This window comes from Podarcis erhardii (genome assembly GCF_964252035.2).
Source record: "Podarcis erhardii genome assembly, chromosome: 8".
Classification (NCBI taxonomy): domain Eukaryota; kingdom Metazoa; phylum Chordata; class Lepidosauria; order Squamata; family Lacertidae; genus Podarcis; species Podarcis erhardii.
This window is the reverse complement of record NC_138499.1, coordinates 19,191,581-19,211,615: the sequence shown is the minus strand read 5'-3', so window position 1 is coordinate 19,211,615 and position 20,035 is coordinate 19,191,581. Positions and strand designations below refer to the sequence as shown.

Below are 20,035 nucleotides of genomic sequence, written 5' to 3'. Positions count from 1 at the left end.
AAGGCAGCATTTTTTCATCTCCGCCAAGCTAAGCAGTTGGCTCCTTATCTCTCTCGCCCTGACCTAGCCACTGTGATCCACGTGACGGTCACCTCCAGACTGGATTATTGTAACTCGCTCTACGTGGGGCTACCCTTGAGACTGACCCAGAAACTCCAGCGGGTGCAGAATGCCGCGGCGAGACTCCTTATGGGGTCTTCGCTGCGAGATCACATTCACCCGGTACTATACCAGCTGCACTGGCTCCCGGTGGAGTACAGGATCAGGTTTAAGGTGCTGGTTTTAACCTTTAAAGCCCTATACGGCCTAGGACCCTTGTACCTACGGGACCGCCTCTCCTGGTATGTCCCACAGAGGAACTTACGGTCTGCAAATAAAAACATCTTGAAGATCCCAGGCCACAGAGAGGTTAGGCTGGCCTCAACTAGAGCCAGGGCCTTTTCGGCTGCGGCTCCAATCTGGTGGAACGCTCTGTCACAAGAGACCAGGGCCCTGCGGGACTTGACATCTTTCCGCAGGGCCTGCAAAACAGAGCTGTTCCACCAGGCCTTTGGTCAGGGCGCAGCCTGACCCCCCTCCTCTGGCAATCTGCACAGAATTTTGCTTATTGGTTGCCATAAATTTGATTTTAATTAATTTTTATAATGAAATGTTTTTAGAATTGTTGGATTATTTTGATTGTTGTTAGCCGCCCTGAGCCCAGCTTCGGCTGGGGAGGGTGGGATATAAATAAAATTTATTATTATTATTATTATTATTATTATTATTATTATTATTATTATTATCTGTTTTCTCTCAGGGCAGTAAAATGACTTGTAAAAATAATTTTAAAAAGCAGTTCCAACCCTCTTTCTCTTTTAGGTATGCTAAAAGCTTTCCTTGCATGAGGGCCAGCTGAAGAATGCCCATAGTCTCTGTGCCTACTTGAATAAACACAATATTGTTTCCCCCTTTTTGATAAACCCATTTGACAGGAACCCAAAAGGAGTCCCACTAGGTACACCTCTCTTAACCCAGTTCCTATAAATATCAAGTGCTAATCCCCCATCTCCTTGGGATTCAGCCTATGTGCTGACACCTCCAGTGTCTCTTTTGACTGGATTGTTGCCCCACAACCATCTTTCAACGTGTTCCTGGCACACAACATAAAAGCATAATCCCCATCACTGCTTGGTTTTTTCAGGCTTTTGGGGAGTTCTGCTGAACTACATACACAGATGCCGCTCTTTGCATAAGCGCTGAACTTAAACCAGAAATTACATTCATGTAAGCATTCTTAAGGAAATCAGCCCTGAGTGCTCACTGGAAGGACAGATCTTGAAGCTGAGACTCCAATACTTTGGCCACCTCATGAGAAGAGAAGATTCCCTGGAAAAGACCCTGATGTTGGGAAAGATGGAGGGCACAAGGAGAAGGGGACGACAGAGGACGAGATGGTTGGACAGTGTTCTCAAGGCTACCAGCATGAGTTTGACCAAACTGCGGGAGGCAGTGGAAGACAGGAGTGACTGGCGTGCTCTGGTCCATGGGGTCACAAAGAGTCGGACATGACTAAACGACTAAACAACAACAACAAAGCCTTCTACCTTGTAAGATTTGTTAGACTTCATTGCTTGCTTTATTTTTAATGCAGTTTCTGATTCATTCTACTTCTGTAAGTTGACATAAAAGCCTGTTGTTGATCATTAACTATAGTTGCAACTGGTCTTTTCACATGAGCCTCAAGCTGCCTGCTCACTTAGAGGATGCTGGAAGGTCTGTTGCCCACTGCTTCAAGATCTGGACTCCAGATCTCCAGATTTTAAAAATAATTAATGTGGTGACAATTGTTGACTATTAAAGAGGTAAACAAATACCTATCAGCATGTTCTACCTTGAAAGAGAGGAAGCAAGTGAGCCCTTGTGACAGGACTCCTAGAACACTGAGCAAAACCCACTGCCATGACATCAGAATTCTTCATTTCCGAAGACCCCACACGCCCCCATTCTGCCAGAGAGTCATCCAGCAGAAGTTAATTGCCCGATTGCATGCCACCCAGTCACCCAATAAGACTCTAAGAGCTATACCAGATGGGGTGCTAATTGTCTTTACAATCATACAATGGGTTTTTTGGGGGTGTTGGGGGGTTAAATTAATAGAAGGGAATTGAATATTTTCCTTGCTCCTCATGAGCCTGAAAAAAAATGGCGCCCAGCTTCCAATAGCTCCAGGTGGAACATTCCCCTTGGTGACAATGGGCGTTTTCCTTCTGGGGCTATGAGCAGTTACAGAGTGAAGGATTTTCATCAGGACTGAGGCAGGTGAGGGGTAGATTAAAATTTCATGCCTTGCTTGCTCTTAATTTTTTTAGTTTTATGTTTTTTAAAATCTATCAAATCTGATTGCTAAAGGCAAGTTAAGCATCACATCTAGTTTTGCCCTAAAACTGATCCTAAAGCAAACCTATGTACATGTAACTGCCATTTAAAATATTCACAGAGGTTGCATTTACCTTTTGAAGAGTGGCAAACACAGGCAGTGAAGTTCATTTTGGTATTCTCAATGTCAGTTTCCTGATCTGATTTTCTCACATGTAATCAATATGTCTTGCACAAAATTGTTCTAACACAGTTCACTGTTGGCTAAATCTGAGACAAGTTTCTGTTTTATTAAAACTAGACATGAGAATTTGTTGGGGTTTTTTACTCATTGGTGAAACAAATGCTTTGTATACAAAAGGTCTCAGGTTCCAATCACTGCGTCTTCAATTAGGGCTGGGAAAACCTTAATGTTAAGGTGCCCATGTTCAATAATTTTATAGACCTGTAGCTCAGCAGTAGAGTACATGTTCTGCATGCTGAAGCTTTCAGCTTCAATTCCTGGTATCTCCAGTTAAAACAGGGTGATGAAAACCCACCTATTAACACACACACACACTTATCACATTTGTGTCTTTCCCCTTTCCCCACATTACTGAAGTTATAACTGATATAATACCACAAAACACACAATCTTGGACTGATGTTATGTATAAATGTCTCAATATTCCAGGTGTTTTATCAAAGCAAACATAGTCATTGGTTACACTTGGAAGGGGAAGATGCAAATACACTAAACAAACTGAAAGCTGCAGCAAACTGCATGCTTCACCTCTGGAATTCATTTTATATATACTTGTAAGTATATACATAGTGAGGGACGTGGGTGGCATTGTGGGTTAAACTTGCCGATCAGAAGGTTGGCGGTTCGAATCCCCGCAACGGGGTGAGCTCCCGCTGCTCGGTCCCTGCTCCTGCCAACCTAGCAGTTCGAAAGCACATCAAAGTGCAAGTAGATAAATAGGTACCGCTCTGGCGGGAAGGTAAACAGTGTTTCCATGTGCTGCTCTGGTTCGCCAGAAGCAGCTTAGTCATGCTGGCCACATGACCCGGAAGCTGTACACCGGCTCCCTCGGCCAGTAAAGCGAGATGAGCGCCGCAACCCCAGAGTCGGCCACGACTGGACCTAATGGTCAGGGGTCCCTTTACCTTTATGTATATACATAAGAAGGCTTTGCAGCACTGTTTACAGTCTGCTGCAGTTCATCTTCCACTAAAAACTGTGGTTTTCATTTCATTGGCTGTGGCAAAATAGCATAACTTACGTAATTTACAATATTTATTACGTATATTAAGTAAATTACATTGTCATTGTGTTATTCCACCTCATTTTGTTATTCCACCCCACAAGGGATCCCTTATGCTTCCCTGACTGCCCTTTGTAAGTTCAAACTGAATGTCTGAACTGAAGAGGGCTATTGTCAGACAGGAAATAGGAAGGAGAAGAATACAGGAAAAGTAGAAGCCACAGAACAAAACAAAACAAGTAAAAGAAATGGAGAAACCCTTTCATTTCTGTTTTGTATCTAACACTGCACTTTTCTGTTGCTAAACAAACTCATCTTCCTGTGCTATCACTTTCCTACATTTCATAAGCATTAAATTCACTGGAAAGAATGACTTTCTAAGTTGCTCCTTATCTCCATGCTGAGTTTCATACTGATATTCATAAAACTGACCCAAAAGCTAATAGAAGGCTACCACTAGCGTAATGGATCTATTTTTTCTTTCTAAATTCAGATTGTGCCTTGGATCCTTTCAGGTTTAATAAAAAGGAAGTTGCTGAATTTACACACACGTACAGACACGCACACAAAATAAACCGGGGGGGGGGGGGAGAGAGAATTGAGCTTAAAAGTATTGCATACGTGACAGATTTATCCAAATAAATCCAAGTTATTTCAGCTCAGTGCCGTGTTGTCCTGTAATGGCTTGTCGTCAGAGCGCTCTAAACAATTTCCTATGTTACCAGCAGTACCTCTACACAAATATTTCAAGCCCACAGTTCATTTCATGGAAGCAATTTGTTTTGGAAGCTTGCAGATGAAGTTGGTAAAATCTGACACCCAAAATATATTTTGCATTTGTACAATCTGTTCAGCTGTTCAGAAAATATCAACAGTACAAGGAAGTGCTGGGCAGGTTGGCACAGACACTAAATGCACAGAATTATTGTTCATGTTATGTTACAGGTTCATTTACATGCCTCAGATGAGATTCAAAGTAGGACTAAAGGGGCATACATCTGCATGCATATCAGCAATTTTATTAGTATCCACATTGGTGACAATGGACAGCTACAGAAACAAATATCAGATGCAAAAACTGTTCAGACATGTGGAGTCATCCTCACCCTCTCATCCCAGAGTTTTATTTTCCTTTTAAAAAATGTAGGCTGCAATTTCTAGCTGAAGACTGGTGTAGGACATCTTGGGGCTTGTACACCCTTTACACTGGATTTTGTTCTGTATAAAATCCCTTTGCAGTGGGAAAGTACATACAAACACACACAGAGAGATCTTTTCCCATTTGGGTGAAAAATTGCTTGGGGAAAAGTGTCGTCTAGTGGTGCCTTTACATACTTATGATCCTGTGGCTGTGTTTTATAAAAGAAAAGAAAAAAGGAGCAAGGAAAGAAACTAGGTGTTGTTACGAATGCTGGCCAGATATCACTGCCAAACCTATGTCAGCCAAGTTGTTTGCTAATGCCATAAAATGGCTGGTAGATTTCTTCCATGAGCTAATGGTAGAGAAACAGATGGAAAGGTTTCTTGAGGGTTTTCAATGGAAGAGACCACTGGAAGGCGACGCTCCCTCTCTCTGAGCTAAGGAGAGGAGGAGGATTTAAACTAAATGCCTGAATGGGGAAAACAACAGTCTGGGGAGGAGTACAGTGGGGGGAGACAGAAAGAGAGAAAAGAGGCAGCTGTGAGCTCTGAAAGCATCAGGGACAGTGTGTATCACTGCTTCCTGTACTTATGCTCTGTTTCAACCTTTCAAAAACTGGTATCCTCTAGATGTTGTTGGCCTTAAACTCCCATCAGTCCCAAACATCATGGCCAACAGCCAGCTCTAGCAACATCTGAAGGGTACCAGATTGGTGAAAGCTTTGTCTATTTATATATTTGCAAGTTAAACCAAATATTACAAAAAAATACCATGCCCCCAGTGAGCTCTTCTCGAAAACGAAGCCAAGCCCAGCAAGTGCACCTGTGAAATCATGGCAAAATCAGAACCATAGAGTATTAGAAATGAAATACATATATATATAGCATATGATTGGAAGTTTTGTAGGGTTTCACCCTAGGGACCTTATTCTGGAAATCGTCTAATACTAATCTTTGAAAGCAGAGAGGTGCTTGTTTATTTCAGATATGAGGTCAGTGTCATTTTTTTTGCAGAGGTCTGGAAGGCTTTGGAGCAGTTAAACTTGTGTATGAGTTTAACAAAAACATAGGGGTCAATGGTTTCCGGTGCTATTCATTACAACTGAGCAGGGATAAAAACATAATAAGAGCCCTGCTGGGTCTGGGCAATTGTTATAGATTTGTTCTATCGTTGTAGATTTGTGGGGGGGGGGACCCCTAAACCCTAGAAATTAATACATGTAGGATTTCGATTATTTGGGATGTGAAGTGAGGAATATCAGCTGCAGAATTATTCATGGGATAACCTTTGCAAAATGACCTGGCCAAGCTAGGGCCATTAAGAAACCATACAGGGCCATTGAGAGCTATCGGTAATGCAAGAGAACTGCCCCCCCCCCCTTGCCCTGAGGTGTGAACAGAGACTGGGGGGTTGGAAGGTTGCCAAGGTTGGAAGGGTTTGAGATGACAGGCAAAGTGAATCTTGAGCAAGGGTTGTTGGGAAGAAGAAGGGGAAAGACAGATTGGGATCCATCTTGGGCCGGATGGCTGAAGGCTGGCAGCACTGCTGTGGGGGACAAGCTCATCTTGAAATGATCATGCTGTAAGATCTGGATTCTCTCCATGCAGGCTGTAGGTGTAAATAGTTGAATAAACCATATTTCTTAAAGCTACAACATTTTCTGCCGTCTCTTGATTCTCCAAAGGAACATTGACCCTGGGGGAGTGCCTGCAACCCCATGGACTCTTGCTACCGTTTGGCATAGAGAGCACCCAACTTTTGTAACAGTATGTTTGCACAGTGGCAAACCAGATGCCTATGGGAAGCCCATGAGTAAGACCTGAGCGCAAGAGCACTCTCCCCTTTTGTGCTCTATAGAAGAAGAAGAGTTTGGATTTGATATCCCGCCTTTCACTCCCTTTAAGGAGTCTCAAAGCGGCTAACATTCTCATTTCCCTTCCTCCCCCACAACAAACACTCTGGGAGGTGAGTGGGGCCAAGAGACTTCAAAGAGGTGTGACTGGCCCAAGGTCACCCAGCAGATGCATGTGGAGGAGCGGAGACGCGAACCCGGTTCACCAGATTACAAGTCTGCCACTCTTAACCACTACACCACACTGGCTCCCTAGCAACTGGCATTCAGAAGCAGTGTGCCTTTGACCATGGAGGCAGAACATAGTATCTCACCCAGACCTGCTTCTTTAAAAATAGAAGCTCCTGATCCTTTGTGGCTGTGGAGAAAAGCTTGAAAATATATGGGTCATCCTTGCTCAATTCCCAAAGCTCTGAATCTCCTTTACTGCCTTGCAAAGCTCCTTTCTCTTCTCCCTTGGCTACTATATCTTTCCTACTGTATTTACTGAATATCTATCCCTACTATTCATCCCTTTCATTTCCTCCAGGCTCAGCACTACTGTCTTCTTCACTCTTTCAAGTTGCTTCCTACAAATTCTTCCAGAAGGCTTTTTTAAGTGGCAGATGCGCTTACAGTACAATTTCATGCATGTTTATTTGGAAAGTAAGTCATGAGTGTGTTCAGTGGGGCATAGTCCCTAGTAACTGTGCTTGGGATTGCAGCCTTAAACACTGAACTATCTTTAAAATTTGTGCCGAATATTTGCAAACACAGATGCTCACTGTGCTTTAGAAGCTCCCAAGGCATTACTGTCATTGCATCCAAGCCTTTATGAGCACTTTCTAATGCAGAATTTTATGCATTACAATATAGTACAAATCAATGCAAATTCTGCCAGAACCACGGGGCCTTGGATTTTTCTATACTTACTGATAACATGGCGACATGTTTGCATTATATCAGTTTAGCTCCAGAGCAATTAGAATCTCTCTTTATGAGATTTTATTTCTGTGAACAAATATGGAGGTCTTTTATGTTTAATGGGATTTTTTTTTTTTCATTTACACATCTAAAAAGAAAACTTCTACAGTATGTTTCCAAACAACATGAGACTGGCTACCGTATTTCTATTAAACAGGGGCAAAGTATTCTACTCTAAAAATCGGTCACAAACGTGTTATGAAAATATTTGTTTAAACTTAAAATTTGAAAAAGTATGGGTGACAGTAAAAGATCCTATAAACTGAAATTGCCATTCAGTCACATAGATTTGAGCATGATATATTGAAACACATAGCTCATCAGAAGTAATAACATACCAACATAATAAATCAAGGGGGGGGGGGCTCATATAAATTGTGATTTTCCACAGGGTTGGAGGATCCATAATCCCACTACTTCACTTTTGGGTTGTTAATAATGTCAATAAAATTTAGAGAGAAAATAAAATAAAAATTGAATGATATATAAAAATCACTAAAATGATAAAGCTCTGGGCTCAAAGATTTCCAGACTTTCACATAACTGATCAGTTTCAGACCACAGTAGAGCCATCCTTGCTCATTTTCCCAGACTCATTATGCTTATGTGGTGACAAAACAAAAATAAAGAAAATATTGTAGCATTTTAAGAAAGGGACGAGATTCAGCAAGGCACAACTAACAACTTCTCAGACATTGCTGACAAACGTTTGGTAAAGCAGGAGTGGTTCTCAACAGACCACAGTTGTTGAGTGAAATGTAAATTCAATGAGCACTCTTACCTGATAGCCAAATGTATTGTTTTGTGATCCATGACGGGGTACTCCAGGGTTATCACAGGCTGTACGGGTGGGTTCTAAGTCAATGAGAAAATTGTAAAAGTAAAGGACTTGTTAAATTCATAATGGTTTGCAACCAAATTCATGCAAACTATTTTCAAAACTGTCCACATTTAAACTGAGGTGCTCAAATACTATTATCAAACCTGATTAATGCAACTGAAATGGTAGTATACAGAGGCATATCCAAGCAAATATTTGGTACTCTACCCTTGGGAGCCAGTCTGCAGGAATCATAGAATCATAAAATCATAGAATCATAGAGTTGGAAGAGACCACAAAGGCCATCGAGTCCAACCCCCTGCCAAGCAACACCCTTTGCTACACAAGTAGATGTTGTGGATTGCGCCCGGTGAAAATAGGTCCATGAGTTAAAAGTGCAAAGAAAGGAGAAGAGCATGCAACAAATTTGGGCAGATCCCACTGTACCTATGCAACGAGGAGATGATCCACTCCATGTACCATCTGCTTGACATATCCGAGTACTAGAACCAACCAGCACAAATGGGAGATTACAGCTAAAAGAGACTTCTGACTGATAAATGAAACTCTTGCCTTCCCGTTTGCCTTGACCAGGTACTCCTGGGTCACCACAAAACTTTGCTGTGGAGAAGAAAAAAGAAATACATGGAAAATATGTTGATAGTTATTGCTTCCAAACCCATTAGATTAATTTGTTTGGAGATGTAGAATGGCAACACAAGGTTTCCTACTCTGTCTCCTTCGATGCTCCATTTATGTGATGTGGAATTTTAGAGAGCAGGATCATAGAACTGCAAAGTTGAAAATGACCCTAAGGGTTATTGAACCCAATCCCCTGTAATGAAGGAATGACAGCTATAGAATCACTGACAGCTATAAAATCCCCAACATCTGTTAAGACCCAGTTCTGCAAAATGTTAAGGTCATCTTCAATCCTCATTCTAATTTCTGAAGTATTAGCTACCCGTTCCAGCTTCCTGTCATATGCATACTTGATGAACATCCCCTAAATGCCTTTATCCAAGTCATAAATGTTGAACCCAGGTCATAACTTTGCAGCACTCCGCTTGTTACTGTTTCCTCAGGCTAATGAGGGACCATTGGTAAGCACAGTTAACTATCTACAAATCCCGGGGGTTTTTTCAGCTACAACTCACTGGATCTCATTTCTGGCACCTCTCAGTTGCACACCATTGTCCTTATAAAAGAACAAGGGAGGCGTTCATGGTGAGTTCCTGCACCGCTTTTTCTAGAAAAACAGCAAATCCACCTAACAATAACATATTTTAGCCCACTATTCATGTGCATGCATTTTATTATTTCGATCACAGACCAGTTCCAGCCCACATACAATATCAAGGAAGTCATAAAACATGACAGGGATACATTTGAATTTGCAATCAGGTATAACAGGGACAATGCAGATATAGCAACAGTTTAAAAATATATAAATTAAAACTTAGTCACTAACATATAACCTAAAATTATCATTTAAGGCCTTAATCATTATGATAGCACAGCTTGTTCCCTAAGTTTTATGGCAATCACACAGAATTTGGTTCCCCTTAACGTGATCTCAGGATCCTTGTCCTCTACCAGGGATTTTAGACATTGAAGTTCGGATACATTTGGAGATTTTTGCATAACAGGGGTAATAAATATAGAGCTTATATCCCTGCAGAAACAGCAGTGTAACAAGGCACAAGAGACAGTTTCTACCTCCATCAAACCACAGGGGCAGACTCGTTCCACATAAGGTTTACCCTCGAATCTGCCCTGCAATAAGGCAGATGGCAGCACGTTGAATCTAGCGAGGGTAAATGACCATCTGTATTTAGGTATTTGTGATTTTGACAAATAATTTCCTGGGGTAAATCCTCTCCCATCTATTCATGTGCATGTACACACGGAAAGCAAAGAGTTAGACTCATGTGCGCTTCATATCTGGATGTCAAGAGCTACTAAGTATGTGTAGTTATTATGCAGAGGGTTCAAAGTTGTTGTGCTTTTTATTTATTACTGCTCCTTTGTATTAATAAGAACCCAAACCTTCAAAAACAAATTTTGAAACATTCCTCACACAAATAAATAATCTAATTCATAACATTCTGGGAGTTGGGTTATTTTTTGTAGGAAGAATTTGTGGAGGAACATCATTCATCTTTCCTCTCTCTCCTTCAGCCTTTCCCCAGCTATATGCTATTGTTGGATGCTTAGTAACTCCCTGTCTGAATAGGTAACCATGGAAACTAGACACCATAGCAATTCACATCACTCTTATTTTTCCCTAGAATATGGAGGTATGCAAAAGAAACATTACCATTTGTAGCAGACCAAGTTCTGGGTTTTTTTCCTCTCTTTTCCCCAACAGAAGTTTGCACTTCACTAATTACCAAAGCAACCTGACCATGTGTGAAAGTGATAATTAATAACACTTCTATCTTATGCCGCAATTAACTGGGGAGGCAGTACGGAATGCAACCAAACCATGGTAGATATCCTCTCTGAGGCAGGGATATAGTTGAGCGACAGGAAATAATTCTTCAACCCAAAGGAAGCCAAGGATGCAAAAATAGGAGACTACTGAAAATACACTGGTTTGTTTCAGATTATTCCATGCAGAGTAGCCCCAGGGATGCAGCCACATGAATGACATAATGTCTAACATGGCATGCCCATGGATGCAGTCATTAAGTCACAGCAGCAATCTGCATGATGGGGAGGGCTGAAAAATATACCATCACATTCACATGAATCACCATAGGATGCCACTAGTATCTGTGGATTTGAAAGGTTAAGACATCACCTCTCTCCATAATGCTGGACACCCAGCTTGGCTATTGAGAACACAAATGCACCTTCACTTTTGACTTCTCACCCATAATACTATGCAGACAGACTTGGAAGAAAAGTTGAGGACTTTTATTTGTGTGCTTGAATGTACAGCTTTACCATAGCTGAAAGGCTGAGGATATGTAACAGTAGATTTATAGATAAATATAAATTGTTCCATTGGAATAAAACTGGGAACTAGAACAATAATTATAGCTGCTTGGTAGACCACATGCTTTACATGCAAAAGCTCCCAAATTCATCCCCCCCCCCCCATCTTGAGGTAGGACAGAGAAGACACCCATCTGAAACTCTGAAGCCTTGCTACCCGTCAGGGTAGTTCAATTCTGAACTAGACAGACCGATGGTCTGACTCAATACAGAACATAATCCGATAATAAGACAGTGAGCTGGGTAATTAGGAAGTGCTGAATTGTGTGACAAGTAGTCACAAGTTAGACAAGCTACTGTTTCCCACTTTGATTGATTCTTGAGCAATTGTGCCTGCTCCAAGCAAGCATCTCTGATATTGCTATATAATTAGGCAAATAAAAAGCAAGACATAGCCAGTGATTTTTTTTCTTAAAAAAGAATGTTTAGGGCTACTCTCATTTTCTTACTCATATTGAAATACTGTCCCTCAATGAGGCCAAACTTAGATTCATAAAATGTTTAGGGGTATGCGTACCCCTGCGTACCCCCAGAAAAAAGCACTGCATATAGAAGTAAGTTCTGAATAGATGCCTGCAAAATCTTTATTGAAGAGTAAAGTTACAAGCTAACCACTTGATACAACAATATAATGAACTGCATCCTTAGAGACTTCGTGTAACGCAAGATATCCTTCCCCAAAGATTCCTAAGTAAGTTTAAGAGTAATGTGATAAGAGGACCAGTCCCCTTGTGAATCAGTAACTAGTGAAAGAGAGGTTAGGAGTAAATTCACAGAGCTCCTATGAGAAGGCTTCCAGGCAATATTAGGACCACTTTCACATAAATGCATTGGCCTCATGTAGAGGTTTCCCCTGAACCTTCTAAGAAGGCAACTTGCATACTGGTTATTGTGGGAATATGTGCAAAAATTGATTAGGGATTCTAGCCTAAGATTGCAGTCTAAGAAGCACAGCAGTCCCATTTGCCCCTCTTCCTGCCCAACACACAGAGACAGAGGCTCTTATGTGTAAATAAGAAACAGATATTTATTCAAGCCAGTAACACTACAGAGGTGACCCTTTTGTGTGGGGGTTCCATTCCTGGCATAAGCCTGCCCCGTTCCACCCCTGTTCTCTTCTCCTCCAGGTCCCAAAGGTTCCGCAGGTTGGCGGTTGCACATCAATTGGACACAAACAAAATGGTCACTGTCTGTATTGCCTTGGCAGAAGACACAGAGTTTGGGAATCATAATTCAGGAGATCAGTATTCAGGCAAGACATTCAGAACTGGACAGAAGCGATAAAGATGTCTCAACACAAAGGCAGATTTAGTGGAACATGACCGATTTGGTCACACCAGGCATGGAGCCTTGGGGTTGCCACAACTATTATTTATAATTGAGAGAGAGATGCGGGGTGTGGGTGTCTGTTGCTGAATCTTGGCATCACATAGGGCACCCCATGTGAAGACCCCAAGATCTGCCACTGCTCAATAGTTTTTATGCTCTGCCTGTCAAACTTTGGAAGATGAGGAATGACACTCTTACTTGCTTGCTTTGTAAGAATGTTGGGGTTGTAACACCTCGGAGGTGTTTGAGTCTGTGGAGGCAGCACCTGGATCTAGGTGATAATACTTCACCCTCTTGTTCAGGCTCCTGTTCACTTGCTGCTGCCTCTAGAGCAGTGGTTCTCAACCTGTGGGTCCCCAGATGTTGTTGGACTACAAGTCCCATCATCCCTGACCACTGGTCATGCTGGATAGGAATGATGGGAGTTGTAGTCCAACAACTTCTGGGGACCCACAGGTTGAGAACCACTGCTCTAGAGTTTCCTTTCCACACCTTGGCTACCCCTAGCCCACCCCAGGCTCCACTGAGACTCTCTGCTCTGTTAGGAGATTGTGGGGGGGTGGGGTTTGGAGCCAGAATCTCTCCTCCACCTTTGGAACTGGCTGAAGTTGAGGCAGGAAGAGTCCCCACTCTGATTTCTCCAGCTCTGGTTCCCACCAATCAGCCTCCCCCCCATCTCTTCCTCCTCCTGCATCAAGGCCTGCCAGCACAAGCCCAGTCTTGACAGCAGTGTAGGGTTCATGATCTCACTTTTACCAGGAGACTACTTCTGGATTAAATAGCTTGGGATTCCAACATAACTTGCATGAATCATTGGGTGTAATGAATTCAGTAGGACTCCGCTTTTCAGGGAAGATGCATAGGATCCGTCAGTGCAGCACTCCAAATATGTACCAAATAGCCTCAAAGTCTTGGCTGAATCACATCAGGTTGCCCATATGGTCCTATTAGTACTTTCCCTGGCACAATACATAGAGAGCATTTGCAATGTTCCTTTGCTGGCACAATACATAGAGAGCTACATTTCTCAGGTAATCAAATCCACTGGAGTTATTTTGTTTGTTTTTTTTTAAAAAAAGGTTAGCGGTGTGTTGTTGTTTTTTTAAAAAAGAAGAAAAATCTATGCATGAAGCACAGTGTAAAGAGCCAGCATACATTTGTTATTGTAATGAAATCTGCAGCAGTGCAAAATCCATCAATGTCAGCAATTTTATGATAATAAAAATTTCTGTATAAAACAGGTAATTTAATATAATATTGGAACAAAAAGTCCAATTGTCAGAGACAAAGCCTGAAGTCTCTTCTGTACTCCTGGCAGGCCCAGTCCTTATTGATGTCAGCCAGAGTGTTGCCTGAGTAGAGTGCTGGTTCAAACTTGCTTCTGGTGGCACTTTTGTCATATTTGACAAGATTGCTTTACCAGTGCAAAATATGAGACAAAACACTGCCATTGATTCCTCTTCTGTGTCTATGTTCTCCTTGGAAACTGGAATACTCACTTGTTTACAGAAACAAGGACCGTAAGAGGTAAAGATGTTTTTGTCTCAAGCTAATGCACAAAAAACATCATTCTGAGTCAGCTCTGCCTTCCACCAGCCAGGGCCAGCTTCAGGTTATAGCCCTTGGCAAAGGTCCCAGCGGTGGACCACATATGATTCCATAGGTCACTCTGGCAAGCTTACAGTCACTGATGGAGACACCACTTAGACTTTATTCAATTACCCAACATAGAGCATTGTCCCAGAAATGATACAACATAAACGGTACCACTTAGTCACCTAGTGGAGTCCAATAAAAATATATACAGTGGTACCTTGGGTTAAGTACTTAATTCATCCCAGAGGTCGGTACTTAACTTGAAACTGTTCTTAACCTGAAGCACCACTTTAGCTAATGGGGCCCCCTGCTGCCGCCGCACTGCCAGAACACGATTTCTATTCTTATCCTGAAGCAAAGTTCTTAACCTGAAGCACTATTTCTGGGTTAGCATAGCCTGTAACCTGAAACGTCTGTAACCTGAAGCGTCTGTAACCCAAGGTACCACTGTATAAATAAAGACATGACCGAGGTAAAAGCAGTGAAATGGAAAAAAAGTAAAAAGAAAGGAAACCAGAGATCCCAAACAAACAACTTAAAAAACAGTCCTAAGTTTAGGAAGCCAGCAGAGTTGCCCCATCTCAAACTCTGAGCTGGCCTGGAGTTTGACATTGATTGGGACGTAGGTGGTACTGTGTTCCAAACCACCAAGCCTCTTGAGCTTGCAGATCATAAGGTTGAGGGTTCAAATCTGCCTGACAGGGTGAGCTCCCATTGCTCTGTCCCAGCTCCTGTCAGCCTAGCAGTTTGAAAGCATACCAGTGCAAGTAGATAAACAGGTACTGCTCCAGCGGGAAGGTAAATGGCATTTCCATGAGCTCTGGCACTCATCTCGGGATTCCGTGCACCAGAGCGGTTTAGTCATGCTGGCCACATGACCTGGAAAGGTGTCCATGCACAAATGCCAGCTCCCTTGGCCTGAAAGCAGAGATGAGTGCTGCACCCCATAGTCAAATTCAACTGGACTTAACCATCCAAGGATCCTTTACCTTTTACCTTTATCTGACATACCCCACACTTTGGGCTAGTACAAGTCCCACTGTGTTGCCAGATCACATGACTCAGCTGAAAGAGGGTTGAAATAGGTGGACATTTAGGTGGACTTTGTCCTGCTCTGTCCCCCAAATACCCCTTCTGGAATTTATGCCACTGTAAATTCTGTTGGTTCACATTCCAGTGGTTGAGTCAGCATAGCTCCAGCTCAGCACATGAGTCATCTATTCAAATTTCCTCATCTTGGAGGATACTGGGCTTTGAATGAGCTCAAAAACAGAAATGGGGGTAGAGGGGTGGGGACAATGGCAGAGCTTCATGCTCTGGCAATGAGGGGCAGAGAGCAGGCAGGGGCGAGGCTGGTGCATGTCCTGAGGCAGGGCATGCCGCATGCAGTGCAGGTGGGGGGCAGCAGTGATGGTACCCTACCAGCATCGTGCTGCCAGGGGTGGTGCACTGCCCCCGCACTCCTCTTCCTCCGCCAGTGGGTGGAGACAGTTTGCTGGAAGAGGTAAGCTTTAAACCACCAGTGAAACATGAATGAGAAAGGAGCTTATTGAAGCTCTCAGGGCAGTGAAGTCCACATATGTAATGCTTCCATGAGGGATGGGGGCTTTAGTATCAACCATTTCTCAGAAGGCAAGGGCATGAACAAAAGAGCTATGGACAGATTCATATGGCGGAAGAACACATTGTGGATCTGGGATGAGGGACCTCTGTTCCTCCAGATGTTTCTGAACTCCAATTCCTATCAGTTTCAGTCAGCACAGTCAAAGGCCAGAGGTCAAGGAGGTTGCAGTTCAACATCTGGAGGGCCGGAAGGTCCCCAACCCTTATCTATGCATTTACCTTCTGGCACATTATCAAAATGTGTTGGTTAAAAAAAAGAGAGAGAGATTTTTTAAATTGGCATAACTCTCACAATAAAATGTAATAATTAAAGAGCTACTTACGTAAGCACTGAGGTACTTCTCCACTCCATGTTCCGTTCCCAACACAGGTCAAAACAGCCGGAAAAGATAGTTCATAGCCAGGAGAGCAGACATAGCTAATACTAAATCCCCAGTCAAAATTTGTCCCTTCTTGCCTTCCATTAGAAATCTGGGGTGGAGTTGGACAGGTAACAGCTGTAAAAACATTTAGAGTCATTAGGAACAGCACCTGCAAATGTCCCCAGTGTCTTTAGTTAGTAGGAGAACCATATGTGCCAATTTAACATTTTTGGAGCACAGTATAATTTTTTTTGGTAGTATCACTACTGGAATAACCACATTTCCTTGCAAATTATTTCATGAAACACCTTGCTTACTCCTTCTCATAGCTTAATATATGTGATGCTGAGTGATGAATCTTGACAACAAAAGGTAATTTGGAAAGGTGTTAAAGAAACGAAATTACGGATCTGTCACACACACATACAAAACTCCACACATTTGAATTCACTGCATAACTCAGTGCTGCATTTCATAAATCTCTTCTTTGCTTTCTTTCTTTAAAAGGAAATGACCTTTCAAAATTATTAAGTGTTTTTAGCTACCATGTCAGTAGAGGCTTAGATCCTAAGGTAAGTTAAGGGAGTTCACAGAAGGAAAGTGTTCCAGGGCCCCATGCAGCATCCTAGATCATTGATAAGCCTCTTTGGAGGGTAAGGATGTCCTCCTGAACAATATTGGTGTGGAGGGAGAAGGAGAACTGATGCAAATTGGGTGGAATTTCACCTTCATTGGGGTGATTCTGCCCACCTTCAATGTGTCATCAAACTTTGCTCAGGAGGGTCCCTTAATCTTTTGGAGAGGCATTTTGAGTAGCTGATGTAATCAAGTGCTTTACCAATAAGGAACTAAAATTCTGAATGCATGTCCTTGTTGTATAGGAACTAGATGTGCCCAGGACATAGAAATGGGTCCAGAACCTGCTAGAAAGTGGTGCGTCCAGTGGCTTCTTCAGAAACACTTCAACCCTATTGGAAACTATAACTCCAGTCCTGATTCCAACTGTCTCAAAATCCATCTCATGCCTACTCACCAGCAATTGATATTTTGTTTTGTACTTTTGGTTGATGCCTGGGACTGCAGAAAGGAGGAGACTGTGCAGATCGCAGTACACAGCCGGTTTATTGAACAAGTATGCTGTACCAAAACGAACCATTAGAGAAAATTGCACAAGAAACATTCTGCAAATAAAAAATGATACCTTTACATGCTGGGAGCATTCCACTCCATGTGCCATTAGTGGTGCAAGTACGAATCTGGGAACTGTTGGATTCCATGGTGTACCCAGGCTGGCACATATAGGTAACGTTTTGTCCAACAACGTTATCATCACCGTATCTCAGTCCATTGGCTGGTATACCTGGATCCCCACAACTGATTACTGTGATAAAACAAGTTAAAGAACAGATAATATAGGGGCAAGGAATGCAGATGGAAATATTTCTTTTTGGAGGGTGGTGGAATGGTAAAATCATTCATTTATTAAGGGAACAATCGAAACCCAAAGTCTGCTGGGTGTTAGGATCTGATGGATCCTTGGTTCAGTTGGCTGGTTCCTGATGCATCTGGGCTATACTGACACAAGACCCACATTCCAGCTCAGATGGTGATATGCCAGTAAAACCTCCTCATCCTGCCAGAGATAGGACACAGCCAGTTGAGCAAAGAGCAGTTGAGCTTACGGTGATGTAAGTATCCCCAAAAAATCAGCATTCTAGGGGAGTAGTGGTGGAGGGACTGGGCAGGGAGACTTGTGCCAGATTCTAACCACATTCAGCTCACTCACACGACCTGGCAACCTGGTAGAATTTATGTTGGCAAACAGAATAGTGCAAATAAGCTCTATATTAAAGGCTTATTCTCCCTCTGCTAGGCTTAGGCTGCCTCAGCTAGCAAGAACTGTGCTACTGAACTGACTGTGCAGTAGGGACCACTGTATAGCACGCAACACTGCAATATTTTGTTGTAGGTCTCATTTACTTGGGAGTAGGAAGCAAATATTCAATAACAATTCAGTATAAATTTATTGTTCTAGCCAAAGGCCATGACAAACCTGCAGCAACAGTACCAATAAAACAATACAGATCCTACATCCATAATATGAGCCAGCATCCATGAGGTTGCTAGAGACACCAACAAACTCAAAACTAGCTTAGTTGAACCTCTCAATCACAAAAACAATTTATAGTGATTTTATCTAACTCCTTATTCCTGATTTCCCCCCCACACCTCAAGCCAGTATATAAAGAGCCACTCTATGTGTTATGAAGTTATTATTGCCCCTGAAAAGAAATGAAACCATTTCTGTAGAGGAGTACCTGCTTGCTGGTGTGACGAAAGGTTTCAGAAAGCAATCTCTTGGGACTCTATTATAAGGGGCAGGCTAACAGATAATGAGTGATGTCTTCCACCTGAGATTGACCACAAATGCAAAGTCTGCCTGCGTACATGACCTTGTTGTATCAGCCATCCAAGACTGCAGTGGGCATCACTTGCAAAAGCAGCTCAATGAAAGCATTTCCTAAGGAAGCTGGGGAGAGTTTGGTCAGAAAACTAGCTCTAAAATGCTCTGTTCTCAAGAGTGGATACCAAAGGGAAAATTGGGTGTTTCTAATTAGTTGCAGGTCCCTTTTGGATTCTATCCAGAAGAGCTAATCCCTTATTCAAGGTCAAAGCAGAGCTCAGTTCTGGAAAATAGTAATATTGACAAGCTGTTTTCCAGAGTTGTTTATCACCCAATTCCATAGACCACAGAGCAAGAAAACGCTCAATAGGAATACTAGCAATTTAAAAAAATATACTTTAACTGAGCACAGTCTGTGCTTGCCTTAATTGTTGGCCACCTGGATTCTGTACGAAGAAGAGCTGCTGATGGTAAAAAGATGGTAAAGCTTCTGAAAAAAATTATTCTGCAGAGTTTCCAAAATTTTAATGGAGTTCAAATCAGAACTCCAGATTTCAATGCCATAGAGTATTTAAGTAAGCAATTTACTATCAAATATCTTTAGGGCAGGTTCAGTCAGCTGCCCACCCTCACTATGAAAGAAGTATTATAAAGATATCAGGTGGTATCCAAATAATGGATCCCATCAATACAAGGATGTCTGCTCTGCAACAGAACTCTCTATGTGTGTCCCCTCCCCCATTTATTTATTTATTTCAACAATTTAAATACCACTCAACTGCAATCATCTCTATGTGGCACACAAGAAATACTGTACCAAAAAAGAGAGATTGAAAAAATAAGTTAAAACTATAAAATGAGATTCAATTGAAATGCTGCTGGAATAATAATAATAAAAGTACCGTATTTTTTGCTCCATAAGACACACTTTTTTCTTCCTAAAAAGTAAGGGGAAATGTCTGTGCGTCTTATGGAGTGAATGTGTGGTCAATCGCTGGCTCCCTTTCTGGCCCCGCCCCCTTGCCCAGGCTTCCATTGTTGAATGTTCTGCAGACAGAGGCTGTTTGTTTCCCCAGCGACATGTGACTGGCTGATTAGATTATCTGTCTGGAAACTGTAGAAATGACTCCCTTTCCTTTCCTAGAGAAGCTGCAGAACTGTGAGTTGAAAACCATAAAAACAGAATTTCTTCCCACTGCAAAGTAAGCTCAACAACTCTGAGCTGATCCTTAAAAAATGGGGCTTTTCCCCTTTGCAAAAGAAGCTGCACAACTGTGAGCTGACCCCTCCAAAAACGGGGCTTTTCCCCTTTTCTCCTCTAAAAACTAGGTGTGTCT

General features: G+C 42.2%; 1 protein-coding gene across 4 annotated transcripts in view; it reads right to left on the bottom strand.

The window, feature by feature from the left end:
* CSMD3 (CUB and Sushi multiple domains 3) overlaps positions 1-20,035 on the bottom strand; it is a 574,504-nt gene that overhangs the window by 27,660 nt on the left and 526,809 nt on the right. For all 4 annotated transcript variants that reach the window (XM_081873886.1, XM_081873887.1, XM_081873888.1 and 1 more), the window contains 4 exons: positions 17,496-17,675; positions 16,256-16,429; positions 8,829-9,002; positions 8,343-8,416 (listed from right to left, as the gene is read on the bottom strand). In XM_081873886.1, coding sequence (XP_081730012.1) covers positions 8,343-8,416; positions 8,829-9,002; positions 16,256-16,429; positions 17,496-17,675 — 602 coding nt within the window. The remainder of the gene's footprint in view (positions 1-8,342; positions 8,417-8,828; positions 9,003-16,255; positions 16,430-17,495; positions 17,676-20,035) is intronic.